Source organism: Prenolepis imparis, unplaced genomic scaffold, assembly GCF_030444845.1.
Source record: "Prenolepis imparis isolate NDT839.2.m4 unplaced genomic scaffold, iyPreImpa1.0 SCAF_35, whole genome shotgun sequence".
Taxonomy (NCBI): domain Eukaryota; kingdom Metazoa; phylum Arthropoda; class Insecta; order Hymenoptera; family Formicidae; genus Prenolepis; species Prenolepis imparis.
The window spans coordinates 176-13,467 of NW_028141193.1; the positions used below are offsets into that span (position 1 = coordinate 176).

The 13,292-nt window shown below is 34.3% G+C and overlaps 2 protein-coding genes across 2 annotated transcripts; one reads left to right on the forward strand and one right to left on the reverse strand.

The window, feature by feature from the left end:
* Window positions 1–8,635: 8,635 nt before the first annotated feature.
* LOC145946979 (uncharacterized) lies at window positions 8,636–9,862 on the reverse strand. The gene has a single exon (XM_083056734.1). It carries the CDS (start codon window positions 9,860–9,862, stop codon window positions 8,636–8,638), a length of 1,227 nt encoding a protein of 408 aa, XP_082912860.1.
* A 1,340-nt stretch (window positions 9,863–11,202) lies between these two features.
* On the forward strand, window positions 11,203–12,663 carry LOC145946980 (uncharacterized). Its single transcript, XM_083056735.1, has one exon. It carries the CDS (start codon window positions 11,203–11,205, stop codon window positions 12,661–12,663), a length of 1,461 nt encoding a protein of 486 aa, XP_082912861.1.
* The last annotated feature ends 629 nt before the right edge of the window (window positions 12,664–13,292 follow it).

The window sequence follows — 13,292 nt, forward strand, 5'->3', positions numbered from 1 at the left end:
TAAACATCAATCACTATTCTACATATTCGGTATTGAAAGGCATCGGTCGACGAGCGATTCAATCGCGCGCTGAAGAACGACATGTGGAAGATGTTTACGCTGAACGGAACTTACAAGTGGATCGACGCGTTGTAATCCGATACGAGTTCCGACAACGCGTCGATCCACTTGTAAGTTCCGTTCAGCGTAAACATCTTCCACATGTCGTTCTTCAGCGCGCGATTGAATCGCTCGACGACCGATGCAGTGGTATCAACGCAGAGTACTATTGATGTTATGTTTCCGTATAAGCCGTTGCACGTTGGCGTTATAAAATTCTTTCCCCATATCGGTTTGCATGTTTCTCGGGCATCTCTTGCTATCTCGAATTATCTCGGCGATAGCGTCAGCCGTCTCGCTTCCACCTTTACTCTTGAGTGGAATGGCCCACGCATGCTTGCTCAACACATCGATGACGGTGAGTATGTAGTGGTAACCTCTGTTGAAACGAGAATACGGACGCATCTCAACGATGTCTTCGGGGAAAATTTTTTCTCGCCGGAGCATGCAGTTCGTTCACAAACTGCCGTATCTCCAAACTATGTTGCTTCTTTGCTTCATCGGTTTTCCCGATCGCCGTTTGTTGTTCGTTTTATCATTAATTTCCTGTTGTCATTCTTCAATAGCCGTTCTTTATCGTTCGCTACCGTAAGATGTTGTTCTTGACCCGTTCGAGGCCGTTTCTTACCCGTTTGAGACTGTTTCTGACCCGTTCAAAGCCGTTTCTGACCCGTTCAAAGCCGTTTATGAGCCGTTCGTAGTCGTTCTTGACCCGTTCTTGACCCGTTCGTTGCCGTTCTTGAGCCGTTCGTAGTCGTTTCTGACTCGTTCAAAGCCGTTTCTGAGCCGTTCGTAGTCGTTTCTGACCCGTTCAAAGCCATTTCTGAGCCGTTCGTAGTCGTTTCTGAGCCGTTTAAAGCCGATTTCTGAGCCGTTCAAAGCCGTTTCTGAGCCGTTCATAGTCGTTTCTGAGCCGTTCGTAGTCGTTTCTGAGTTAGCGTTACAGACTGCGATAAACGAGCGATAAACGTTAAAAATATTAAAGATACTTTTATTAATGATAATGATATAATGATATAATGATATCTTTAGATGTTAGTTCATTATTCACAAATATTCCTAAAGAGTTGGTTTTAAATGCCATTAAAAAATGTTGGACTGACATTGCTAAGAACACAAATTTCAATTTAGCTTAATTTTTACATGCAATAGAATTGATTATAGATTCAACTAGTTTCAGCTTCAATGGTCAGTTTTATGAACAAATATTTGGCAGCCCGATGAGTTCTCTTTTATCACCTATCCTAGCAGATATTGTGATGGACGATTTGGAGACACAATGTTTAAGTTTGTTAAGTTTCACTGTCCCCATATATTATAGATATGTAGACGACGTTTTTGCTATATTGCCACGTACAAAAAATAGACGAGATATTAATGACTTTTAATAATTACCACCAATGCTTGAATTTCACATATGAAATTGAAGTCAGTTCTTCCATTATACAACGATCATTCGTTCAGACAATAGACTCATTATTAATTGATACAGGAAACCTACATGTTCTGGAAGATATATAAACTTTTTTTTTTCTAACCACCCTTTAAAATATAAAATTAATACTATTTATAATCTGGTTGATCATGTCATTCTACTATCCAATGACATTTTCCATCATAAAAACATTGAGATGGTGAATGATATCTTACTTAATAATTGTTTCCCTAAACACATCATCAAACGACATATACAAAAAAGAATTAATGTATTAAAAATTCGTAATCACATTAATGATTGTGATATGAATCGTGGACAATCTGACAGAACATCTTTTATTTCATTGCCATATGCTAAAGATGTGAGTTATGATCTATGTCGTGTTATGCGTGGCATGGGCTTCAACGTCTATAAAATAACAAAAAAAAAAAGCTAAATACATTGATTAAACGTGGTAAAGATAGTTTACATAATGATCAGAGAATTAATGTTGTATATAAATTAGATTGCAAAAACTGTAATGCGTCATATATCGGCCAAACAAAAAGGCGCTTACGTACTCGAGTGAAAGAGCATTTTAACAATATAAAATTGCATGAAATCAATCATTCCGTTATAAGTAAACATAAGTTGGAATTCGGACATGAATTTGATTTGGACAAAACCTAATATATATAGATAACGAGAAATATGTGAAAAAGAGAGAAATCGCGGAAATGTATATTAAAAAATTCAATAATACAATCAACCTACAAAAGGACACAGATAGCTTAAATAAAATCTATGACAAAATAATAAAGGTTGTTTAGCTTGGTTTCCTATTTTTAAATTTCAGTCACTGACAAAGTTTCATACTGATACATTGTTTCTCACTCTTTAAAATTCAACAAGATGTTAATGATTTGTTTTAACTCAAATTTATGAAGTGTTTCAATAAGAACGTATGTACTCAAAATTCTATAGCAAATCCATTTATGTATATTACTGTTTTTGTATTCAAACCGTTTTTTTTCTTTAAATTAATTATTATTTCAGTTTATACTTGAAAAGGACTACAACCATATGATCGAAGCGTTGTAACTTCTATTAAATAAACAAATTTGGCTAGTTTGGTCGATTAATTTACAACTACCCCTTTGATTATTGTACTAGCAATATAAAAACAACTTTAAAAATTTTAAATTTTTATTAATTATTTTATTATTTTAATAATTTTTTAAAATTAAAAAAAGATACTCACTAGACTCATAATTCCTCCCTGACAGGTTCGGGAGGATATGATTCCTCGCCGAACAATTTTCTGAGGCAGAAGACGTCATCTTACTAGTAATCCTGTGCCCATTCCACGATCCCCTCCGCGTCGTCCCATAGCTCGGCCAATTCCCGCCGATCGCACCACCGATAATTTCGTACTTGTTCCATATGCCGAAGATTAAGGTATCCACCGATTTAGACGGATTCCTCGGTTATCTTCTGAAAATCGACAAATTTAGTAGATAATATTAATAAACAAATTTATTATATAACAATAAAAACTTACCGGCATTGTGAATATAAGGAACAGAGTCTTCAATAAATTTTCTAGCAGGTGGGTCTTCCAAGATATTATGTCTATTATTTCATGAAGTCCTAAGAACATTCTTGTTAAAAAAAAAAAAAAAAAAAATTTGGGCCCAAAATGTCTGCCGATCCAAAAGGCATTTTGCACTGCACTTAATAACTTAGCTCGACGACACTTAGCGATACTTAGCTCGGCGACTGCTTTCAACTTTGTGATGAACATCGCAGAGATAGACCCTCTCTCCATAAGCTTCAGCCCCATCCCCTCAGATAAATCGTAGTAATAAATATCTGTTTATAAATTCGAGCGGTTGGACATCAGCGCTCAGCGTAATGCTATACGCCATACGCTGTTTTGTTTATACCTGCGGAAAGGACCATGAGAACGCTTAAAAGAGAGAGAGAGAGAGCGTGAGGTGTTTACGAGAGATAGCGCGAGAGAGATGTCGCACAGTGGTGCCATATACGTGAATCACGGAAAAAATTATATAATTTATTAATTTTTAGAGATCGGACTTTTTTGATGATTTTAATAGTTTTCAATTGCACACATATCAATATTGTTATATTAGAAGAAATAAAACATCAATATAGATCTGATAAAAATTAGTTATATAATATATTTTTATTTATTAATAAATAATCAAGCTAATCTTGATTATTTATTAATAAATAATCAAGCTCATCTTGAAGTACTGCAATTTTTTAAACAATAAAGTATGTGTGTACAATTACATTAAATAAAATTATTTTTTATAAATTAACTAATTAATTATTTTTTAATATTTACCATTTTCATATTCGTCGCCTTGGCTAATGCTATTATTTTCATTCATTACATTCTCACATTCTCTAACTATTTCACTCTGTTTAATGCCATTATTTTCATTCATTATATTCTCACATTTATTTGATTTATTTAATATTTTATCCATGATAATACTTATTTTATTTTTTAATCAGTCTATTTATTTCATTAAATAAATGACATTTAAAATGTGAAACCAGCAAATAGTCATTAAATTACTCACGTCAAAAAATATAAACTATATATAGATTATTACATAAGATTAAATTTTTTAACGCTATGTGTATGTATATCTATATATCTATGTTTGTGTGTGTGTGTAGATATAATAAAATGGATAAATGTGGATGAACACATACATGTATTTAATAATATTTTATATCTCAATGTTTTGGAACATTCTAAACACAATGTTGTATAAATCTTCAAAAAAATATACATATTTCATGTATTTAATAAAATTTTATATTTCAATGTTTTGGAACATTCTAAACACAATGATGTAGAAATCTTCAAAAAAATATACATATTTTTTTAAAATTAAAATTTTATAAAAATCAAAATTTTTCATCGATCATCGCAAACATAATAATTTTAAACATTTTGATACCAATTTGATGAAAATCAGTCCATAAATGCGCGCGCGCGTGGGTGGGTGTGTGATTTGGGGTTTTAAACTTTAAAAAACCATCATTTTCGCTATTCCCGAAAAAATTTAAAAATTTTGGTACCAATTTCTATAAAATCGGTCAACAAATATATGAGTTGATGGATGGGTGCATTTGAGCAAAACTTAAAAAAACCACATAATAGCCATCCTCGAAAAATTTCGAAAATTTTCTTAACAATTTCTATAAAATCAGTAAATATATTTTTGAATGCGTGGGTAGATGCGTGGGTGGGTTGATCGTAGTATAAAAATTTAAAAAAAAACAGTAGTCAGCCCCAAAAATTTTTAAAAAATTTAATATCAATTTTGATAAAATCGGTCAACAAATATATGAATTGATGGATTGCTGCGTGGGTGGATGAATGGGGATATAAAACTTAAAAAAACCCACAAAGGTACTTATATATATATAGATTATATAAAAATCTGTCAATGAACATGTGAATACACCAATTTCGAGAAAATCTGTCAACAAATATATGAATTGATGAATTGCTGCGTGGGTGGATGAGTAGGGATATAAAACTTAAAAAAAAACCACAAAGGTACTTTATATATAGATTATATAAAAATCTGTCAATGAATATGTGAATACGTGGATGGGTGCGTGGATGGGTGAGTGGGTGGGCAAAAGTTAAAAAAAACAACATAGTAGCCATCCCCGAAAAATTTGCGAAATTTTGGTACCAATTCCGTGAAAATCGGTCAATAAATGCGTGAATGCGTGGGTGAGTGTGCGTGGGTGGGTGTAAACTTAAAAAAACCTTTAAAAAACCACAAATTAACGATCCTCGAAAAATTTGCAAAATTATGGTACCAATTTCGTGAAAATCTGTCAATGAATATGTGAATATACGTGCGTGGGTGGGTGCGTGGGTGGGGGTATAAAACTAAAAAAAACACATCGTCGTCATCTACGAAAAATTTGCGAAATTTTGGTACCAATTTCGTGAAAATCGGTCAATAAATGCGTGAATGCGTGGGTGGGTGTGCGTAGGTGGGTAGAAACTAAAAAAAACCACATTAGTAGCAATCCCCGAAAAATTTGCAACACTTTGGTACCAATTTCGAGAAAATCGGTCCACAAATGTGGAAGTAGTTCGCAGTCAGACAGACAGACGGACGGCACTTATATATATAGATTTTATTTTTATTAATTTTATATGTAGATATTAATTTAAAAACAGTGTTTAAAAAATATTCATATAGATATACAATAGCTAGATTAGCGATATACAATAGCTAGTAAATTATTCACACAGATGTAAAATAGTTAGATTAGTAAATGTTATAATTATTAAAAATTTATTAAAATTTAAATTAATAAATTTAGTAAATTATTCACACAGATCTAAATTAGTTAGATTAGTAATGATAAAATAATTATTAAAAATTTATTAAAATTTAAATAAATAATTTTTTTGTCAAAAATTTATTATTTTTTACTATTTTACTATTTTTAAATTCCATAATTTCTTTATCCATTTCGCTTTGTCCAGTTGTTTCTTCGATTGTAATACTTTTCATTTCATCTCCATTATTTTCATTTATTATTGCATTTTCACTTTCATTGGATTTATTTATTAATAAATAATCAAGCTCATCTTGATTATTTATTAATAAATAATCAAGCTCATCTTGAAGTACTGCAATTTTTTAAACAATAAAGTATGTGTGTACAATTACATTAAATAAAATGTGTACAATTACATTAAATAAAATTATTTTTTATAAATTAACTAATTAATTATTTTTTAATATTTACCATTTTCGTATTTAATAAAATTTTATATTTCAATGTTTTGGAAAATTCTAAACACAATGATGTAGAAATCTTCAAAAAAATATATTTTTTTAAAATTAAAATTTTATAAAAATCAAAATTTTTCATCGATCATCGCAAACATAATAATTTTAAATATTTTGATACCAAGTTGGTGAAAATCAGTCCATAAATGCGCGCGCGCGTGGGTGGGTGTGTGATTTGGGGTTTTAAACTTTAAAAAACCATCATTTTCGCCATTCCCGAAAAAATTTAAAAATTTTGGTACCAATTTCTATAAAATCGGTCAACAAATGAGTTGATGGATGGGTGCATTTGAGCAAAACTTAAAAAAACCACATAATAGCCATCCTCCAAAAATTTTGGAAAATTTTCTTAACAATTTCTATAAAATCAGTAAATATATTTTTGAATGCGTGGGTAGATGCGTGGGTGGGTTGATCGTAGTATAAAAATTTTAAAAAAACAGTAGTCAGCCCCAAAAATTTTTAAAAAATTTAATATCAATTTTGATAAAATCGGTCAACAAATATATGAATTGATGGATTGCTGCGTGGGTGGATGAATGGGGATATAAAACTTAAAAAAAAACCACAAAGGTACTTATATATATATAGATTATATAAAAATCTGTCAATGAACATGTGAATACACCAATTTCGAGAAAATCTGTCAACAAATATATGAATTGATGAATTGCTGCGTGGGTGGATGAGTAGGGATATAAAACTTAAAAAAAAACCACAAAGGTACTTTATATATAGATTATATAAAAATCTGTCAATGAATATGTGAATACGTGGGTGCGTGGGTGGGTGAGTGGGTGGGCAAAAGTTAAAAAAAACAACATAGTAGCCATCCCCGAAAAATTTGCGAAATTTTGGTACCAATTCCGTGAAAATCGGTCAATAAATGCGTGAATGCGTGGGTGGGTGTGCGTGTGTGGGTGTAAACTTAAAAAAAAACCTTTAAAAAACCACAAATTAACGATCCCCGAAAAATTTGCAAAATTATGGGACCAATTTCGTGAAAATCTGTCAATGAATATGTGAATATACGTGGGTGAGTGCGTGGGTGGGTGCGTGGGTGGGGGTATAAAACTAAAAAAAACACGAAAAATTTGCGAAATTTTGGTACCAATTTCGTGAAAATCGGTCAATAAATGCGTGAATGCGTGGGTGGGTGTGCGTGGGTGGGTAGAAACTAAAAAAAACCACATTAGTAGCAATCCCCGAAAAATTTGCAACACCAATTTCGAGAAAATCGGTCCGTAAATGTGGAAGTAGTTCGCGGTCAGACAGACAGACGGACGGCACTTATATATATAGATTTGATATTTTTTATTGTACACGTACGTGTGTTTATAATTTATGTATGAAATATTTTTTTCAAATTTCAAATTGTTTATATCTTTTTGATAAATATATTTATACATATAAATTAAATACACATATAGAGAGTAAATACACATATAGAGATATATATATATATATATATATATAGATAAATAATCTTATAAAAATTTTTTTTTAATCACATTAATTTTTTATGTTTCTTCTTCTTATTATCATCGTTGTCATCTTTATGCTTATTCAAAATTAATAAATAAACGGGCTAATAAGAGCCGAGCGCGGATAGAAGCGCGACAAAAAAAGAAACGAACTTATAGTTACAAAGTTAATTTATTCAAACGTTTCGGTCCCTGATTCGGGCCATCCTCAGTAAGCTGTACAAACATAAAATAAAAATAAAAGGTAAAAAATACAAAATTGAAAAAATGGCAAAAATTATTTAACAAAAAACGGTGAGGCGATGGTAAACAGAAATTTAGTATAATTATAATAAAAAGGAGGATCAACATGAGATAAAGAATAATTAAAATTAAAGATAGAAACAATACGTACATAAAAGAAAGAAAGAATGATTCATAGGAATCGTGCGGCAAAAAACGGCGAAGAGCCCCGCAGCCAATGTATAATCGCAACAGCGTCACCTCTCATCGTTACCAAACGGAAAGAGAACGTTTGTGAATGCATATTATTGCAAACCTGTGTTGATTAAAGAAAAATTGATCGAGCTAACAAAGAAACACGAAAGAAAGAGGCAACTTACCGATGCTAGAAAACACAGAGGCATACGGGAACGTGACATATAATCGCACTTGTTAAACGATACATCGCGACTGGTCTTTAAATGGAAAGATGAGATCGAGACAATAATATAAACACAGAACTGAGGTCAACCGAAAACAGATGATAAATGAGCGCACGCTTGGCTTTAGATATTATACATATGTTCTATCATCGGGAAATATATATGGTCTAAACACTCCGTGTCATTTTGTAAATTGATGCTATTTTTTTGTAATTTAATGTGAATCATTTCGGACACGAGTCTTTTCCCTAGAATCGGCTCCTCATCCAGGATCTCCACGCTGTTCCAATCAAACTCATGGTTTAGAAGTCTATGGTCTGTTATGACCGAGCGCTGCGTCGTGTTTCTATTGATGTGGTTGCGGTGTTCGCTTATTCTCGTTTTTAGGAAACGGCGCGTTTGACCGACATAAGAAGCGTCACAGTTATTGCAGGAGATCTTGTATACAACGTTCGTGTGAAGGTCTTTCGGCAAGCTATCTTTATGCATTTTAATAAACTTGTTAAGCTTGTTGATACCGGTATATGATATTTTTGTATCCAAATCTCGAATTGCACGACTAAATTGCTCGGAAATGCCAGGGACATACGGAATGTTAAAGAAAGTGGTTGGAAGCTGTTCTTTTTTGCTTGTGTCATTCTTACTTAGAGAAGAATTATTTTTCTCCTTAAATTTCGCGAACAGAAATTTCAATCTTTCGTTAATTGTATCAAAGATATACTGCAATGGATACCCGTTATCGAGCAAAATATTTACAACGAGTTCGAAATTCTTTCTATGGAACCTGGGATGTGACAGGAGGAAAACTCTATCTGTGAGACAAAAAATTGTGCCTCTTTTTTGGCAAAGAGCGTGTCGTGATTCGAAACTTAGATATCTCCCGGAGAACGTCGGTTTATGGAACCAATCGAATTCCAACTTTCCATCGTTAACAATAACAGTGACGTCCAGGTAGTTAAGTCGATTCTCGACGCCCTCATCCATTGTGAACTGGAGTCTCGGATGGAAGGAATTGAAGGTCTTTAATATGTCTTTGAGCATGGAGGAGGGGGCCGCCAACGCGACATCATCGACATATCGAACATAGAAAGGAAGTGCAACCGACAAGTTCGCAAGCGCTTTGCTTTCTAGGTCCTGTAACGTTAGATCAGCAATAATCGGTGACAGCGGTGAGCCCATGGGGGTGCCAAATGTTTGTCTGTAGTATACGCCATTGAAGGAGAAGTACGTAGAATCAAGCACAAACTTCACAGCCGATAGAAAATTGTCTCTTGGTATGACGCATTTCCTTTCTATGTCCGGCCACCTACTAGCGACACTGTGGGATGTTGGTGAATAGCGAGACAACATCAAGAGAAATTAATTTATGTTGATTATCAATGTATACGTCTTTAAGTTTCTCTACTAATTCAAAACTGTCAGCAACGTGGCTGTCGGCTGCAGGTAGCGAGGCATGTACAATATCGTGCAAAAATTTAGCCAAGAAATATAATGGACTGTTTTTTGAAGAGACGATTAGCCTAAGAGGACAATCCGGCTTGTGAATTTTTGGCAATCCGTAAGCACGCGGTAATGTACTATCCGAGCAATTCATTAGCTTGTAAGATTTTTCTGAGATATAATCTCTGCGCTTCCACAACATGAGTAGCTGACGGAGATTGTTAATTAGAGTTCTAGTCGGATCTTTCTTTACCACCGTGTATGTATCCATGTCACTGAGTAAATCTGTCATTTTTTTAAGATACATATCTTTATTTAAAGCGACGGTGACATTACCTTTATCCGCGCGAGTAAAAATAATACTCGGATTATCACGCATGAAATTCTTTGTCAACAAGGAGGCTTTAATTAGGAATTTGTCTTGAAAGGATGTGTGAATATGCAGAGAGGAAAAATTGTTAATGATTTGGAATGATCTATTTCTGACAGCTAAGCGGTATTCCGTGTTAAGTTTGTCTATGTTGTGTTCGACACTTTTTATGAATTGGACCACGGTTTTTTTATCTTTGTTGGAGACAGGCAGACAGAAATTCTCACCTAATTGAAGGAGGCACTGTACCTCGTGAGGGATGACAGAAGCTGTTAGATTCACAAACCACTTATTTTTTATGTCAGAAATAGGTGAGGCAGAATTGGAAAAGGAAAGAGGATCAAGATGTGTTTCAAAAGACAGGGGGGAAGGAGTGGAGGAAGGGAGATGACTCATGGAAAAGGAAGAGAAAATCGAAGTTGCAGGAGGAGCATTAAAATTTAAGCTGAGATTCATGCGTGACGAGGAAACCTGTGAATATGTAGTCTCCGTGTAATAATAATGTACCGGGCGGATTTGTTTGATTTTTTCCAATGTCTGTTTTCTTACAAGCCAATTGAATTTGTTATCTAACCTCTCTCGCTCTCTCACATAATAAGATCGCAACGACTTGTTTTGGAAATTGAAGAAATTGTCACACATAAAGTTCGGTAGCGTGTTTACAATATGACGTGCGAGTTCGATGACCTCGGAGAGCGAGGAACGGATGATACTATAAGCGTCGCAAATTTCAATTTTCATCGACCCCGTGATAAACCGATTACGTAGGTTTTTGAATTTAGAGATCGACCTAGTATGATATAAATTATTAGCAATGCGTGAACAAAAATTTAGATGTGGTGGAGTAATATTATGTCTAATACAGTTCTTAAGAAAAGTGATGCGTAATTTCATTCACAAGCCGGATTGTCCTCTTAGGCTAATCGTCTCTTCAAAAAACAGTCCATTATATTTCTTGGCTAAATTTTTGCACGATATTGTACGTGCCTCGCTACCTGCAGCCGACAGCCACGTTGCTGACAGTTTTGAATTAGTAGAGAAACTTAAAGACGTATACATTGATAATCAACATAAATTAATTTCTCTTGATGTTGTCTCGCTATTCACCAACATCCCATTAGATTTAGCAATGGACAGTGTCGCTAGTAGGTGGCCGGACATAGAAAGGAAATGCGTCATACCAAGAGACAATTTTCTATCGGCTGTGAAGTTTGTGCTTGATTCTACGTACTTCTCCTTCAATGGCGTATACTACAGACAAACATTTGGCACCCCCATGGGCTCACCGCTGTCACCGATTATTGCTGATCTAACGTTACAGGACCTAGAAAGCAAAGCGCTTGCGAACTTGTCGGTTGCACTTCCTTTCTATGTTCGATATGTCGATGATGTCGCGTTGGCGGCCCCCTCCTCCATGCTCAAAGACATATTAAAGACCTTCAATTCCTTCCATCCGAGACTCCAGTTCACAATGGAGGAGGGCGTCGAGAATCGACTTAACTACCTGGACGTCACTGTTATTGTTAACGATGGAAAGTTGGAATTCGATTGGTTCCATAAACCGACGTTCTCCGGGAGATATCTAAGTTTCGAATCACGACACGCTCTTTGCCAAAAAAGAGGCACAATTTTTTGTCTCACAGATAGAGTTTTCCTCCTGTCACATCCCAGGTTCCATAGAAAGAATTTCGAACTCGTTGTAAATATTTTGCTCGATAACGGGTATCCATTGCAGTATATCTTTGATACAATTAACGAAAGATTGAAATTTCTGTTCGCGAAATTAAGGAGACTTAAGGAGAAAAATAATTCTTCTCTAAGTAAGAATGACACAAGCAAAAAAGAACAGCTTCCAACCACTTTCTTTAACATTCCGTATGTAACTGGCATTTCCGAGCAATTTAGTCGTGCAATTCGAGATTTGGATACAAAAATATCATATACCGGTATCAACAAGCTTAACAAGTTTATTAAAGTGCATAAAGATAGCTTGCCGAAAGACCTTCACACGAACGTTGTATACAAGATCTCCTGCAATAACTGTGACGCTTCTTATGTCGGTCAAACGCGCCGTTTCCTAAAAACGAGAATAAGCGAACACCGCAACCACATCAATAGAAACACGACGCAGCGCTCGGTCATAACAGACCATAGACTTCTAAACCATGAGTTTGATTGGAACAGCGTGGAGATCCTGGATGAGGAGCCGATTCTAGGGAAAAGACTCGTGTCCGAAATGATTCACATTAAATTACAAAAAAATAGCATCAATTTACAAAATGACACGGAGTGTTTAGACCATATATATTTCCCGATGATAGAACATATGTATAATATCTAAAGCCAAGCGTGCGCTCATTTATCATCTGTTTTCGGTTGACCTCAGTTCTGTGTTTATATTATTGTCTCGATCTCATCTTTCCATTTAAAGACCAGTCGCGATGTATCGTTTAACAAGTGCGATTATATGTCACGTTCCCGTATGCCTCTGTGTTTTCTAGCATCGGTAAGTTGCCTCTTTCTTTCGTGTTTCTTTGTTAGCTCGATCAATTTTTCTTTAATCAACACAGGTTTGCAATAATATGCATTCACAAACGTTCTCTTTCCGTTTGGTAACGATGAGAGGTGACGCTGTTGCGATTATACATTGGCTGCGGGGCTCTTCGCCGTTTTTTGCCGCACGATTCCTATGAATCATTCTTTCTTTCTTTTATGTACGTATTGTTTCTATCTTTAATTTTAATTATTCTTTATCTCATGTTGATCCTCCTTTTTATTATAATTATACGAAATTTCTGTTTACCATCGCCTCACCGTTTTTTGTTAAATAATTTTTGCCATTTTTTCAATTTTGTATTTTTTACCTTTTATTTTTATTTTATGTTTGTACAGCTTACTGAGGATGGCCCGAATCGAAAATTCTAAACACAATGATGTAGAAATCTTCAAAAAAATATATTTTTTTAAAAT